The 16,440-nt window shown below is 49.0% G+C and overlaps 1 protein-coding gene across 1 annotated transcript in view; it reads left to right on the forward strand.

Moving 5' to 3' along the window:
• The window catches only part of LOC130476390 (alpha-2-macroglobulin-like protein 1), a 97,216-nt gene extending 83,938 nt beyond the window's left edge, over nucleotides 1-13,278 (forward strand). The window contains exons 30-38 of the mRNA XM_056848326.1: nucleotides 622-766; nucleotides 6,515-6,675; nucleotides 8,194-8,409; nucleotides 9,194-9,315; nucleotides 9,530-9,620; nucleotides 10,198-10,266; nucleotides 11,193-11,295; nucleotides 11,622-11,663; nucleotides 13,229-13,278. Coding sequence (XP_056704304.1) covers nucleotides 622-766; nucleotides 6,515-6,675; nucleotides 8,194-8,409; nucleotides 9,194-9,315; nucleotides 9,530-9,620; nucleotides 10,198-10,266; nucleotides 11,193-11,295; nucleotides 11,622-11,663; nucleotides 13,229-13,254 — 975 coding nt within the window. The 3' untranslated portion in view covers nucleotides 13,255-13,278. The remainder of the gene's footprint in view (nucleotides 1-621; nucleotides 767-6,514; nucleotides 6,676-8,193; nucleotides 8,410-9,193; nucleotides 9,316-9,529; nucleotides 9,621-10,197; nucleotides 10,267-11,192; nucleotides 11,296-11,621; nucleotides 11,664-13,228) is intronic.
• The last annotated feature ends 3,162 nt before the right edge of the window (nucleotides 13,279-16,440 follow it).

Below are 16,440 nucleotides of genomic sequence, written 5' to 3' on the forward strand. Positions count from 1 at the left end.
TTTTGCATCACCCACTTGCCTAGTCCCTTTAACTGGAGATGCCGGGGATTGAACCTGGGATCTTCTGCATGCCAAGCAGATGCTCTACCACTGAGCCACGGCCCCTCCCTGTATCTTTTTGTCTGTCTGTTTGTATTTTTATATATTTTTTCTTTCTTTCCTTTCCCTTTTTATCCTGTTTATCGTCTTGATGTAATTTTGTTAGCAATAAATTTAAGAAAGGGGGGGGAGTTATATTAATTGGGGTGAACCAGCAGGTGTGTGGGAAGAACAGGAGCAGCTGTGAAAGCAAGATGCGAGAAGAAGAGTTAGTTTTTATATGCCGATCTTCTCTGCCCTTAAGGGAGAATCAAACCGGCTTACAATCACCTTCCCTTTCCCCCCCTCCCCACAACAGACACCCTGTGTGGGAGGTGGGGCCGAGAGAGTGTGACTAGGCCAAGGTCACCCAGCTGGCTTCATGTGTAGGAGTGGGGAAACAAATCCGGTTCACCAGATTAGCCTCCGCCGCTCATGTGCAGGAGTGGGGAATCAAACCCGGTTCTCCAGATCAGAGTCCACCTCTCATAACTGAGGTTGTTATTCCACTTTGCATGCTAACAGAACATTTTCCACCCCAAGGGTACCATTGTGGAAGATGCTCTAGCCTGTCTTAAGAGGAACTTAAGTTCTGTGCACGGCGCCTACAACAGAGCCCTGTTCGCATATACCTTCACGTTGGCAGGTGACATGGAGACACGGCAGCAGCTCCTGGCTGACGGAAACGGTACGAGGGTTGATTTAATTCACTAGACACTTATATTTTGCCAGCCAGCCCTTCGGCCTAGTTTTTGCCCCATTCAGAATACCAGCCTTTCCCACTGAGGACGCCAGACTGAATTTGGAGCGAATGGCTTGTGCTCCTAAAAAATACACCTGCTTGTCCTTCTCCATAGCCTTTCCTGGGCTACAGCCAGTGGGGAAACCGCAGCACTGCCTTCTGTACTTTGCAGTAGAAAAGAGCAGGGGTCCAGCAGCGCCTTAAAGACGAACAAAATTTCTGGCAGGGTGTGAGCTTTCGTGAGCCACAGCTCACTTCTTCAGATACAGCTAGAATGTGATTCCATTCTCTTTCAAAGGGATTTCAAAGGGAGATTAGAAAGAGAAACTGCTGGCTTGCAACTAATAATGAAGCTCAATACTATGCATTCTCAGGGACTTAATAGAGATCTGGGATTCCTGTCTCGTTATCAATGTTGATTTCTCCATGCCTATAACCCCAGCTTGGTGTAGTGGTTAAGAGCGGTGGTTTGGAGCAGTGGACTCTGATCTGGAGAACCGGGTTCGATTCCCCACTCCTCCACATGGGCGGTGGAGGCTAATCTGGTGAATCGGGTTAGTTTCCCCACTCCTCCACATGAAGCCAGGTGGGTGACCTTGGGCTAGTCACAGTTCTCTCAGCCCCACCTACCTCACAGGGTGTCTGTTGTGGGGACCGGAAGGGAAGGTAAGCCGGTTTGATTCTGCCTTAAGTGGTAGAGAAAGTCGGCATATACAAACCAACTCTTCTTTTCCTCCTCCTCCCCCTCCTCCTCTTCTTCTTCTTCCACCCTCTGCATATCACGCCTAATCCAATCACGCCTGCTAATGTCATTTACTTGCTTTTTACATTTACATTGCCATTGTGTGTCTAATTCACTCTTCTCTACTTAAGGATAGATGGAAATTAATCACATTCTCGCGGTATCTGAAGAGAGCTACTGGACTCCTGCTTTTTTCTACTGCTAGTGACAGACTAACACGGCTACCCATCGTGTTCTGTGCTTTGGGCTGCCTGAGAGTAGTGTTTCTTTTCCGAATCATAAGAAATTTGAATTGTCCCTCCTATTGCAGTGAAAGGTTCCAACTGGACCCAGATTATCCAGTGGAATACCAACGTCTTCGCACTCTCCATTTTAAGATAGCAGCTCCTCCTTGGAGTATTGTAAGCTCCTGACCCTTCGAACCAGAAATCACCACAGAGTCATATAGAATCCAAGCAGATGGCTTTTACTGGTCAAAAAGGCAATACAGTGCATACAGGGAACTATGGCAGCTATGAGAGTCTCACTAGCTGAACGATAATATAAAGTAGTAAATGGCGGGAGATTACAAAGCATCAGCAACGCATAAACAGAGTACACTTTCCCAGGAGTAGCATTCCCAGGCCTTGGTATGTGTGGTCGACCTTGAGGCTAGACAGTACAGCACAGACACAGAAACAATACTGAAGCCGAGATAGCAGCCTGACATCCTGCTCCCCTTAAGGCCCCCTCCCAGTCTGTAAGGGGGCTGGTCTTGTCGGGTAGGCAGTGTGAAAGGCATTGACGAGTTTGGGGGCGGAGACATCTCGTGCGCGAACCCATTCATCGTAGGCAGGGGGGAAGTGTTTCCAACGGACCAAGTACTGTAGGTTTCCATGGTGAATACGAGAGTCAAGGATTTTGGAGACCTCGAAGTACTCCTCCCCCCCCCCACCATAATGGGCTGTTCGGGAGGCGGATCGGGATGCCACTGTGGAGAAGCAGTATGGGGCTTCAGGAGGCTAATGTGGAAAACGGGATGCACACGCCTCAGGGTTTTGGGGAGAGCTAGCTCCACTGTGACAGGATTTATGATCCGTGTGATGGGGAATGGGCCAATGAATTTAGCATTGAGCTTAGGGCACGGACGGGTGGAACGTAGATTTTTAGTGGAAAGGTAGACCATTTTACCCACTCGCAGGTCACCCCCGGGGGAACGATGTTTGTCGGCTTGTGCTTTGCATTTGCGCTTGGCTCGATCGAGATTGCTAACGAGCCAGGGCCAGGTGGTACGGAGGGTGTGTGCCCAGGAGGCAACGTCAGGGTCTCCCTCCCCCTCCCCATTATTTCCGGGAGTAACAGGACCGAAATCCTGTCCATACACTGCATAGAATGGGCTAAAACCTGTAGATTGATGTACAGCATTATTGTAGGCATATTCTGCAAAAGGTAATAGTTCCACCCAGTTATCTTGGTGGTAGTTGACATAACAGCGTAAATAACATTCAAGTACAGCATTAACAAGTTCAGTTTGACCATCTGTTTGAGGATGGTATGCAGTAGACAATCCTTGTTCTACCCCCACCAACTTGAGAAATGCTTTCCAAAACTTAGAAACAAAACCACTGCCGCGGTCACAGATTATTTTGCGCGGAAACGAATGTAACCTGAAGATATGTGTCACGAAGAGGCAGGCCAATTTTTGAGCAGAGGGGATCCCTGCGCATGGAACTAAATGGATTTGTTTGGAAAACAAATCAGTAACAACCCATAAGACAGTTTTTCCCCCGCTGAGAGGGAGATCAGTCATAAAGTCCATAGCAATCACTTCCCATGGTCTGTTGGGTATTTCCAGAGGTTGCAGTAGACCTGGGGGTTTGCCCTGTGATCGTTTCATTGTGGCGCAAACAGGACAGCTGCGAATAAAAGAATCAACATCGGACCAGCATTCCCCCCCACCAAAATTGTCTGCGCAATAAGTGGAGAGTCTTTAGGAATCCAAAGTGTCCAGCTGTTTTTACTCCATGAGCTAAGTGCAAAACGTCTTTTCGGAGTGCTTTGGGTACATATAATTTTGAGTCTTTGTACCAAGAGACCCCCTGTTCTATTACACCAGGGGGTAGGGAGTGATTAGAGCGTTCTAAAAGGCAGTGGTCCCGAAGGGTATTCAACAAGGATTCGGAGATGGGAACCTTGGCGGGTACCCCCTCCCCCGCTACAGTGGTCTTAGGAACTGTTATGGGGGTAGTGCTTATGTGCGGTGGTGCGCAGATTGCAGGCGGCAGGGCAGCCGGTGGGGTTGGAGGGGTGGAATCGGTTCGTTGGTGTTGTGGGGGCGGCTGGGTAGCCGATCGGGTTGGAGGAGCTGGAGAGCTGGATCTGGGGTGCTGTTGCTGAGATCGGGTTTGTACGGCCAGTACAGGAAGGGCTCCCCTTTGCGTAGGGGTGAACAGAGAGTCGGTTGGCCTCTCAAGTTTTATCGGGTATTGCGGCAACCGGGAGAGGGCATCTGCGAGAACGTTTTGTTTCCCAGGAACATGCTTTAGGACGAAACGAAACTGAGCGAAGAATTCCGCCCAACGTTGTTGTTTCGCTGATAGTTTATGGGACCCCGTGAGGGCAGCTAGATTCTTGTGATCGGTCCAAACCTCGAAGGGGATTTTGGACCCTTCTAAGAATTGTCTCCATAGAGTCAATGCATGGTGAACGGCCGCTGCAGAACCTCTCGGACCAGAATTACATGCTCTTCCATGGTTTTTGAATAAATAAGAATGTCATCCAAATAAACCACCACCCCGCGATACAGTAAGTCATGAAGGATTTCGTTGATAAGTTGCATGAAGACCCCCGGGGCCCCTTTTAACCCGAATGGCATTACGAGGAATTCATACATTCCGAAACAGCTAGAGAAGGCAGTGAGGTGCTCATCCCCTTCTCGGATGCGGACTCGGTAGTAAGCTTCCACCAAGTCTAATTTGGAGAATACCCGGCCCTCCTGTAACTGTCCCAAAATATCAGAAATTAATGGGATAGGATAGGCGTTGGTTTGGGTAATCGCATTGAGTTTTCTGAAGTCAATGCATAGACGAAGGTCGCCCTCCTTCTTTCGGACGAAAAACACGGGGGCCGAGTTCGGGGCATTCGATGGGCGAATGAACCCTCTGGCGAGGTTTTTGTCTAGGAAGTCCCGGAGGACAGTGCGCTCGGAAGCGCTCATAGGGTAAATTTTGCTTTTGGTTAAAGTGCAGTCCTTGACCACCTCAATTGCACAGTCTGAGATCCGGTGGGGGGGCAAGGCATCACATTCTTTAAGGTCGAAGACGTCCGCAAAGTCCCGATATACGTTAGGTAGGATTGGAGGTGCTGGGACCTCGGAGGTTAATGCTGGGACGGGCGGATATAACAGCGCAAAGTTCTGCCGGTGTTGGTCGCACATGGGACTAGCGAAGGAGATAGTGTTTGTTTCCCAGTTAATACTGGGACAATGTCCTTTAATCCAGTTAATACCCAAGACTACTTCAAATCGGATAGGGGCTATAGTGAAGTCTATTTGCTCCCAGTGGGAGCCAATTCCCATTGCCACCCCTATGGTGCGGTGATCGACTGGACCTCCCTGGAAATGGCTCCTGTCCATTTGGGCGAATTGGACAGGGGCGGGTAAAGCCTCAGATTCGGCTTTGAGTGCAGCAAAGGTGGCTTCGCTTATGAGAGTGCGACAGCAACCGGAGTCGATGAGTGCTTTAACGGGTAGTTGGGGGCCACCGTTAAGGTGTTGTAAAACTGCATCCACGTAGACGGTGGAGTCCACTTCTTTGATTTTGGTAGGAGCATTCGGTTTAGCAGGAGGATCTGCAGAGGTCTGTGGAGACGCTCCACTCCTGCCTCCCGGAGCTCCCGTTGTTCCTCCACCCGGACCACCCGTGCATAATGTAAGCTGCCATAATGTAAGCTCCTGACCCTTCGAACCAGAAATCACCACAGAGTCATATAGAATCCAAGCAGATGGCTTTTACTGGTCAAAAAGGCAATACAGTGCATACAGGGAACTATGGCAGCTATGAGAGTCTCACTAGCTGAACGATAATATAAAGCAGTAAATGGCGGGAGATTACAAAGCATCAGCAACGCATAAACAGAGTACACTTTCCCAGGAGTAGCATTCCCAGGCCTTGGTATGTGTGGTCGACCTTGAGGCTAGACAGTACAGCACAGACACAGAAACAATACTGAAGCCGAGATAGCAGCCTGACATCTATGGCCTTGTTAGTTGTGGAACCGCAAATACACATGACAGTATGCACATTAAAATCGGCACCCGTATAGGATGAGTGAGGTTTTTAAGAAGAGGTTAGATGGCCATCTGTCAGCAATGCTAATTCTGTGACCTTAGGCAGATGACGAGAGGGAAGACCATCTTCTGGTCACTGGGGGTTTGGGTGGGGAGGTGGTTGTGAATTTCCTGCATTGTGCAGGGGGTTGGACTAGATGACCCTGGTGGTCCCTTCCAACTCTATGAGTCTATGACCAGCGTACTTAGGGTTGCCAATCTCCAGGTGGTGGCTGGAGATCTCCTGCTGTTACAAGTGATCTCCAAGTGACAGAGATCAGCTCTCCTGGAGAAAATGGCCGCTTTGGGAATTGGACTCCATGGCATTGAGGTCCCTCGGCTCCCCAAACCCTGCCCTCCTCAGACTGCACCCCCCAAAATCCTCCCAAATTTGAGAAAGAGGGGAATCGCAGTTTTCCAAGTGGCACTTACTCCTGGTTAGGGTTGTAATAGCAGGAGATCTCCAGCCACCACCTGGAGGCTGGCACCCTTTACTCCTGGTACTAAGAAATAGTAAGCAGTTTGGAAGCTCCTGCCCCAGGAACAACCTCTCATTATTATTACAGGATTCAGCCCGCGTCCCCAGTGGGAACCAGTTGCTCCGTATGGCATCCCATTCCATCCCATTCCTTTCTTCCCTCTGCAGAGGAATCCGAATCCTCCTCAGCCACTGAGGCGATCGCGTACGGCCTCCTGGCTCTCCTCTCTAAGCCAGACGTCTCTGCGGACGACATCACAGAAGCTTCTCAGTCGACGCGCGCCCTCGTCTCAAAGCAGAACTATTACGGGGGATTTGATTCCACGCAGGTAGCCGGCCAGGCCTTTCTTCTAGGGGAGGGGAGTAAATGGGGGAGGGTTGCCAACCTCCAGGAACTAGCTGGAGATCTCCCGCTATTACAACTGATCTCCAGCCGATAAGAGATCAGTTCCCCTGGAGAAAATGGCCGCTTTGGCCATTGGACTCTATGGCGCTGAAGTCCCTCCCCTCTCCAAACCCCACCCTCCTCAGGGCAGGGAGTTCCACAATTTAACTATCTACAGTCCCTCTTCGCCATTAGCAGGAGGTTTTGGGGGCAGAGCCTGAGGAGGGCAGGCTTTAGGGAGGGGAGGGACTTCAATGCCATAGAGTCCAATGGCCAAAGCGGCCATTTTCTCCAGGGGAACTGGTCTCTATCGGCTGGAGTTAAATTGTAACAGCAGGAGATCTCCAGCTAGTACATGGAGGTTGGCAACCCTACTTCAAAGTCTTCAAGGACAGTCTGAACAGTTGGCTGTCAGGAATGCTCCAGCGCTGGAATTCCTCTGTTGAGCAAGGGGTTGGACTAGATGAGCTCTCAGGCGCCTTCCAATGCGGTGATTGCAGTGATTTATTGGGGGGAGTTAATGCCGTGTTTTGCCACGATCTTTTTAAATCTGATGATTTGTCACAGAATCATAGAGTTGGAAGGGACCACCAGGGTCATCTGGTTTTTGTTGGAGTGAGAGCAACTCAGCATGCCTTGACATTGGGAGGGGGGGCGCTAACTTACTCTAAGTTTGCAGTTGTTATCTCTTGAATAGGATGTTCCTCTTTGACCAAACCTGGGGACTGCCCTCTAATGACCCCTCCTTCTCTCTCAGTAGCCATTTCGTCTTTCTCTCTTTTCCATATTTTTGGCATGGAGTCAGATGTTTCTACAGATCTCTCCTGTAAAAACAAGTGCAATCATTCTTGCACTCCTATGATGCTGGATTAGCCAGCCACTTGTGTCAGGAAATGTATTCTTTAAATGAGGCTTTCTATCATTCACCAACCACAACAAGGATGTTAACATACTAAACTTGAATAAATGTAAGTTCTACTTTTTTGCAATTTGCTTTTTGGGAAGATTGATTTGATTCCACAGTGGAACGGTTCCTCAGTGGAACAGGCTTCCTCAGGAGGTGGTAAATGCTCCTTCCCTGGAGGTTTTTAAGCAGAGGCTAGATGGCCATCTGTCAGCAATGCTGATTCTATGATCTTAGGCAGTTCATGGGAGGAAGGGCACCTTCGCCATCTTCTGGGCATGGAGTAGGGGGTCACCAGGGGTGTGTGGTGGGGAGGCAGTTGTGAAATTCCTGCATTGTGCAGGGGGTTGGACTAGATGACCCTGGCGGTTACCTGATTCTATTCTATGATTCTATGATTGCGCTCAATATCACTCTTCCATGACTGGGCAAACTCTGCCATATTAACCGTATATAAAACCCAATAGTTTTGTCACATGGCTTCCAAGCGGAGACCATCTCCCATGCATTTCCTCCGACCCACGCACCCACCCGAGGTCACTGTTTTCTTCTCCGCAGGACACGGTGGTTGCCCTGCAGGCTCTCTCCAGGTACGCAGCCTTGACCTATCGCGAGATCGAAGGCGTCCAGGTGCTGGTGAAGTCCGCCACGGGTTTCCAGCACGAATTCCACGTGGACAAGGGCAACCGGCTGGTGCTGCAGCAGGCGTCTCTCCCCGAGGTCCCCGGGCAGTACACGGTGGAGGTCTTGGGGAACGGCTGTGCGTACGTGCAGGTGAGCCATGGGGATTCTGGGTGGGGGGCACGCTTCAAAGGCGCTCCGTGATCCACTGGGAGGGGTAGGTGAAGTACGACACGTGATTCTAAAGGAGGGAACTGCAGATCACCACCAGTGGGGAAAGGAAGCCCTTGAGAAGATGAAGAGGGAATGGGCCTGGATGCTCTAGACCAGTGGTTCCCAACTTTCTTCTTGGCCATGCCCCACCTAAGCATCTCTAAAATCCTGATGCCCCCCCCCCCGTGACTCTCCAGTCAACTCTATGCTCTCCCCATTCCTCTCTATTGGCGGGCTTTCCCCCTCTCCATTGTCACCAGCTGACCTCCGTGTACATTCTGATTTTAATTTTTAAAATGTGTATGTCACAATATATATATACTGTATATGAGGCCCCTAGAACCATGTAGAGGAGTGGGGAACCAAACCCGGCTCTCCAGATTAGTGTCCGCCGCTCATGTAGAGGAGTGGGGAATCAAATCTGGTTCACCAGATTAAAGTCTGCTGCTCATGTGGAGGGGTGGTGGAATCAAACCTGGTTCTCCAGATCAGAGTCCACTGCTCCAAACCACCGCTCTTAACCACTACACCACACTAGTGGATGGCTTGGCTTGGACAAGTTGTTTACCAATACCAGGGTGATCCATGGGGTGTGTCCATGGAAGCCCCATCTCTCCATGAGAAGACACCACTTGTGGAGCTGGCCATGGTATGCCACTAGCCCAATACTTTCACTTGTCCGTCAGCAAGAATTGGGGTTCAGCAGTGTTCTTCTCTCAACTAGAGCATGCTTCGATATAACCTACATCCGGAGAAGACCAACGTTTTCACGCTGACTGTGGAGACATCCCCCAAAGAGTGCAATCAGACTTCCAGGAAACATTTTGATATCCATCTTCAAGTGAGGTACGGTATTTTCTCTCGGCGGCTTCCTGAGCCTACAGAGCACACTTGGAGGGGAGTAGGTGGGAAAACTTTTCAGCCACCAAGCGGAGTTGCCCTTCTCCGTCCCCACAGCAGTTCCCTGGGGCCACCTGGGAAAGTTCAAAACGAATTTGTACAATTCCCAGAGTTTGACCACTGCCCTCCCTGTTGAAACGTGTTTTGCCTCTTCCCGTAGCTACACGGGGCAACGGGAATCGAGCAACATGGCCTTGATAGAAGTGAACATGCTCTCGGGATTCATCCCCGTGAAGAAGTCTGTGAGGAGGGTGAGAATGTCTTTGCCCCTCCTCCGCTGCCTGCATTTTGCACTCGTCATGAAATGAGTTTTATTTCTTTAAAATATTTATATTCCACCTTCTCTCATGAACACATGAAGCTGCCTTCTACTGAATCAGACCCTCGGTCCGTCAAAGTCCGTATTGTCTACTCAGACTGGCAGCGGCTCTCCAGGGTCTCAGGCAGAGGTCTTTCCCACCACCTGCTTGCCTAGTCCTTTTAACTGGATATGCCGGGGATTGAACCTGGGACCTTCTGCATGTCAAGCAGATGCTCTGCCACTGAGCTACGGCCCCTCCTCCCTGGCCCTCTCCTTAGTCTCTAACCCAGGGAAGGAGCATGAGCTGCCCCAGGCAGAAGCAACGGTCGGGGTGGGTGGAGGCAGCTTCAGGACCCCCCCTTTTGTTGAACCACCCAGGCTAAGGCTCGCTGGACACGCCAATCACATTGTGATTTCACCCCACTTTAACTGGATGTCCCTCTGCCGTGAACAAGGGTGGTTCATTAATAGTATCGTGGGAATCTTTAGGGTTCTTAACTGTGTCTTTTATTTTTGTGTTCTGACAGCTGGAAGGGAAACTTGGAGTAAAGAAGGTGGAATTTGACCCTGACAAAATCAGTCTCTACCTGGATCAGGTGAGATCTTTTTTATTTTCTTGGGTCAGCTTGACAAGATGCAGGGGGGTGGCGAAGGAAGGTAAAGGGGGCATTCCTCCCAGGGAACTGTCCATCTGGGACAAATGAGCACCTTTGCCACTTTCCGGCACTTTTGCAACTTTGTTATCTGTTGACCTTTTCATTTTGTCCATTTTTATGGCCAGCAGTCTTGTCTTGTCTTGTCTTGTCTTGTCTTGTCTTGTCTTGTCTTGTCTTGTCTTGTCTTGTCTTGTCTTGTCTTGTCTTTCTTTCTTTCTTTCTTTCTTTCTTTCTTTCTTTCTTTCTTTCTTTCTTTCTTTCTTTCTTTCTTTCTTTCTTTCTTTCTTTCTTTCTTTCTTTCCATTTTCATACCATTTCAAGCCATGCTCCTCCATGCCATCAATTCAGAAATAATGGTCTTTTATACATGGCTGTTTCCCTCGTGGTCACCCCTCCGATGACTTCGGGTCTTTGTGTTGATTATGCATGCCGTTTCCGACCATCAGAGGCTGCCTCGTTCTCCCCCAGCCTTTCCCCGCATTTTTGCCCGTGCTTTCAAATTCGAGATAGAACAGGTCCCTGAAAATGCGGGTAAAACACGGGGAAAAAGGGGGAGAGCGGGGCTATCTCTGATGGTCAGAAATGGCATGCATAATCAACACTAAGACCCAAAGTCGTCAGAGGGGTGACGGCAAGGGAAACAGCCATGCATAAAAGACCAATGTTTAATATGGCATGGGGTTAACAGGAGAAATTCAATGCGAGGAAACTTGAAATGGTGCAAAAAGGGTTTGATCTGCAGACAAGGAAAAGCCAATAGTGGTTTCCCATGGAAGGAGCGGGGCAGTGAAATTGGGGAGCATCCCTTTTCTCGGGCGGTTACCTTACTTACAGGTGAGACCTTCCCCCGTTCTGTTTCCCCACAGCTGGATGACACCGTGCGGAACTACCATTTCTCTGTGGAGCAGGACGTGGAAGTACAAGGCCTGAAGCCGGCGGCAGTGAAGGTGTATGATTACTACCACCCAGGTCAGCACCTCACTGGCAAAAACGGGTCTAGGAGAGAGAAGGCCTGGCTCAAGGTCGTGGGGATTTGAGCCTGGGTTTCCCAGATCTAGCCACTACACACTGCCGGCTCTCCTGCTGCTCCCCAGTTTGTTTCTCCGATTGCCAAAGTGGCCATTTTCTCCAGGGAACTGATCTCTATTGGGTGAAGATCAGTTGTAATAGTGGGAGATCTTCATCTAGTACCTGGAGGCTGGCAACCCTACCGGGAGTCCAGCAAAATGGTCTGTGGTAGCGTTTAGACTTCCCCATCATCTGACAGGCCTTTCTTCTCTCTCTGTCTCCCTCAGAGGACTACGCCGTGGCTGAATACAACGCGCCCTGTGGCACAGGTGGGTTGGGCTGAAGAGACACACCTTGAGAGTTAGAGGGGCGGAGTCTGGGGGAGAGCTTGGAGAGGCCACTCCTCCTTTCTGGTCAAAAAACCAGCTAAGCCGAGCTTCCGATTCAGTCACCATTGGGTTAGGCACACAAAACTGGGCATTTATTCCCCAATCCATCTTCTATGTTCAAATTTCCATCTCTCCCAGCCACTGCCCATGACATATTAAGAACATAAGTAGAGCCCTGCTGGATCAGACCAGTGGTCCATCTAGTCCAGCATCCTGTCTCACACAGTGGCCAACCAGTTCTGCTGGAAGTCCCGCAAGAGAGCACAGAGACCGAGGCCTTCATAAGAACCTCAGAAGGGCCCTGCTGGATCAGACCAGTGGTCCATCTAGTCCAGCGTCCTGTCTCACACAGTGGCCAACCAGTTCCTCTGAAGGCCCACCAACAGGGCATAGAGGCTGAGTCCTTCATAGGAACATCAGAAGAGCCCTGCTGGATCAGACCAGTGGTCCATCTAGTCCAGCATCCTGGCTCACATGGTGGCCAACCAGTTCCTCTGAAGGCCCACCAACAGGGCATAGAGGCTGAGGCCTTCATAGCAACATCAGAAGAGCCCTGCTGGATCAGACCAGTGGTCCATCTAGTCCAGCATCCTGGCTCACATGGTGGCCAACCAGTTCCTCTGAAGGCCCACCAACAGGGCATAGAGGCTGAGGCCTTCATAGCAACATCAGAAGAGCCCTTCTGGATCAAACCAGTGGTCCATCTAGTCCAGCATCCTGTCTCACAGTGGTCAGCCAGTTCCTCTGGAGGTCCAACAACAGGCATAGAGTCCGAGGCCTTCCCCTGATGATGCTTTCTGGCACTGGGATTCAGAGGTTGACTGCCTCTGAACATGGAGGTTCCCTTTAGTCACCACGTTCAGTCAGTTGCAGTGAACGAGGAGGATTTCCCCACACAGTGGAAAATATTTGGTGGACATTTTGAGGTGGCAAGAAGGGAAATCTTGTGAACTAAGGAGGGGCTCCGGCTACTGCCCCTGAGCCTCCCTGAGGGCCCTTCACGTGAACACCTTCCACACAGCAGCCTCCAGACAGTATTGCGTGCCACAGAGATATGAGATGGATCATTTTCAGCTCCCGCGCTGTCCGTTTGTGATGATCGGGGGCCTGGAGACCAAGCCCTACGAGGAAAGGCTGAGGGGGATGTTTAGTCTGGAGAAGAGGAATTTGAGGGGGGGATATGATTGCTCTGTTGAAGAATTTGAAGCTAGGGAGCTGTTCCTGTTGGCAGCAGAGGATAGGACTTGCAAGAATGGGTTTAAATTGCGAACAGAAAGGTACCGACTGGATATTAGGAAAAATTTTTTACAGTAAGAGTTCAATGGTGGAATCAGCTCCTTAGGGAGGTGATGAGCTCCCCCTCACTGGCAGTCTTTAAGCAGAGGCTGGACAAACACTTGTCAGGGATGCTCTAGGCTGATCCTGCATTGGGCAGGGGGTTGGACTAGATGGTCTGTATGAACCCTCACAACCGTATGATTCTAAACTTGTCTTTCTTTCCACAGAAATTACAAAAGAAGATAACCACTAAAATCCTCTGCGTTTGTACCTGAAGCATCCCCAGTGTGAATAGTGAACCTGCTGAATGAAAAAAAGAATCTTCCGTTTTATGTGTGTGTTTTTGTCCCCTTTGGAACTGTTCGTTTAATTATAAAGTGGCAAAACCATTGGACTGGAAAGAACTCAATCCAAAACTTGCCTTCTTCCTCGCTTCTACACTTTATAGTGTTAAGAGCTTTCTGGGTACTTAGCAGGCAAATAGACCGGTTTAAGTAAACCCCCTAGAAAGCATTAACAGGGAACACAGAGGCCAGCCTGAAGATGGGCAGAATCCGCACATTCCACTTCAGAATAATTCTTGTTGTTCTTGTGTTTGAACTCTGCCTACTTCCCAGGATCATGCTTAGGGTTGCCAACTCTGGGTTAGAAAATTGCTAGAGATTAGGGGTGGAGCTTGAGGGTTTGGGGATGGGAGGGACCTCAGGGGGGTTATAATACCATACGAGGCCATCCTCCAAACCAGCCATTTTCTCCACGTGAACTGATCTCTGTCGTCTGGAGTTTAGTTGTAACTGCGGGAGATCTCCAGGCTCCAACTGGAAGTTGGCAACCATAAATTGATGCAGGAATCTTGTGGGGGGGATTTCAGTTCTGATGATGAATTTATGAGACTCTGGTTCAACACTGCCCCCTGGCTGTGGATCTGTGGCACACTAACAAAACATCTGGGGTTGCTTTGTGCGGGTTTGAAATGAGATGCTAAGACCCTGTGAAATTGCAAAGGCAAGTTCTCCAGGAATTTCCAAAGCTGGCATTGGCAACCTTAGCTGTGATTCTTTATGATTTGCAGTGTGCGCAGTTCGGAGACTAGTGCGTGTGCTCTGTGCAGTATGTGTGTACAAATGCACACCATTGTGACTCACAAAGTCACCCTATGACTTCCAACTCTATGATTCTATGATGATCCCAGAAGGTTGGACCAGAACCACTGGTCTGAAATTAGATCAAAAGAGTTTCCATCTAAACATTAGGAAGAACTTCCTGACAGTCAGAGCGGTTCCTCAGTGGAACAGGGAGGTAGTGAGCTCTCCTTCCCTGGAGGATTTTAAGCAGAGGCTAGATGGCCATCTGTCAGTAACACTGATTCTATGACCTTAGGCAGTTCATGAGAGGGAGGGCATCTTGGCCATCTTCTGGTCATGGAGTAGGAGTCACTGGGAGTGTGTGTGTGTGAGGGGGAAGGTAGTTTTGAATTTCCTGCATTGTGCAGGGGGTTGGGCTAGGTGACCTTGGTGGACCTTTCCAACTCTATGGTTCTATTTTGCCTCAGCTGAGTGCAGCATTATGAATGGTGCTTGGGTAATGGCCATAGCTCATCATGCTTGCTTTTAAAGTTATCGCGTTTCACCTGTTCACCAGTTCATCCACCACTGGTTCCCCCTCCTGAGTTGCAACAGGCGGTAGTCCAGTTCCTCAGTAAAGGGGCCATTGAGCCTGTTCCAGTGTTTGAGGTTATGAATGGTTTCTACTCTCATTACTTCCCGGTTAATTTTAAAAAATGGTGGGGATTGTCCCATTCTGGATCTAAGGGCCTAAATAAATATTTAAACGTCCCAAAATTTCACATGACCACTGTCACCAAGGTTCTAGAGTTGCTTCAAAAGAATTATTGGTTTGCTATTTTCAACCTTAAAGATGCATATTTTCAGGTAGTCATCTTACAAGCTCTAGGAAGTACCATAATTTCCAGTGTGAGACTGCCCACTACCAGTACACTGTCTTACCCTTTGGCCTCACCATTGTTCCAAGCATATTTACCAAGTGTGTGACTGCCATAATTATTTTTCTACATCTGCAAGGTTGCAGTGTATACTCTTCTCTGGATGATTGATTGGATCTTTATTGTGCCGTCCTCGGAGTTGCTATCAAAATTCATAACTTTAGCTGTCACTATCCTACTTGTTAGAGCCCAGCTAGACTCCTTACAGGGAGGGTCATGCCTTCCTGCCATGAGGTAGGGCTACTGCCTTGTGAGTCAAGGGGTTTAGGTTCACCACTAACATATCACTCAACTAGAAGGGATTTAATCCTGTCCCCTCCCTGCACAGTTTCATATCGACACCCCCCCACCCAGCTTCTGTTAGCCTTAAAACAGTGCTGGTCATTCTTACGGGAATTTGTTTCAGGGCACAACAAGAAGCCAATTTTGTGTAAAGAAGGCAATCTGTTTGACTCCCCCCCACAAACAAGTGTGCCATGGCCAAGTCCAGCTCTCTTCCTGCATGAGTAGAAAGCACTTTCATCCCTCATGGGGAGGTACTGATTCTTCCTGCTTCAGAGAATCAGGACGAACACACCTCCCGAAAAACCCAGCATGGCATGTGGCAGGGCCGGATCTAAGGGGGCGAGGGAACAGCTGCCTTTCTCATTGAGACTCAAGGCACATTACACAATTAGACATTATGACAATCCAGATAGGTCAACACAAGTTACGGCGCATCTGTACACAGACACAAAGCTTGGTTTGTGAGAAGGTCTTCATATTTATTGACTAGAAGAAGAAGAGTTGGGTTTTATATGCCGACTTTCTCTACCACTTAAGGAAGAATCAAACCGGCTCACAATCACCCTTCCCTTCCCCTCCCCAGAACAGACACTCTATGAGGTAGGTGGGGCTGAGAGCGCTCTGACGGGCCCAAGGTCACCCAACTGGCTTCATGTGTAGGAGTGGGGAAACAAACCTCGTTCTCCATTTCAGAGTACGCTGCTCATGTGGAGGAGTGGGGAATCAAACCCAGTTCTCCAGATTAGAGTCCACCGTTCCAAACCACCCCCCTTAATCACTACACCATGCAGGCCAGAACTTAAAAAATAGAACGTAACAGAACAGTGGTATTTTAAGTCTCCTCAAACATATTCTCCTCAAACATATGGCTGTAGGCTTAAATTTATCTCTCTGCAAATTTAAATCAAATAAACTGGATAGAACTAATACAGTCTATGCCAAGAAAACGAATGGGCACAACACAAGACATTTAAGAATACCATTCGTTATTCTCATGATTTGTGGCACCAGTTTTTTAGTCAAGGTAATAAGGCTTTTTTTTCCTTCCACAATTTTATTTTAACAAACTCAAACAACCATAAACACATTAAAACATTAACTTAATATAACAGTGTATATGAAACTTGCCATTCAAAATTACAATTCTATTGT

Source organism: Euleptes europaea, chromosome 4 (genome assembly GCF_029931775.1).
Source record: "Euleptes europaea isolate rEulEur1 chromosome 4, rEulEur1.hap1, whole genome shotgun sequence".
Classification (NCBI taxonomy): Eukaryota; Metazoa; Chordata; class Lepidosauria; order Squamata; family Sphaerodactylidae; genus Euleptes; species Euleptes europaea.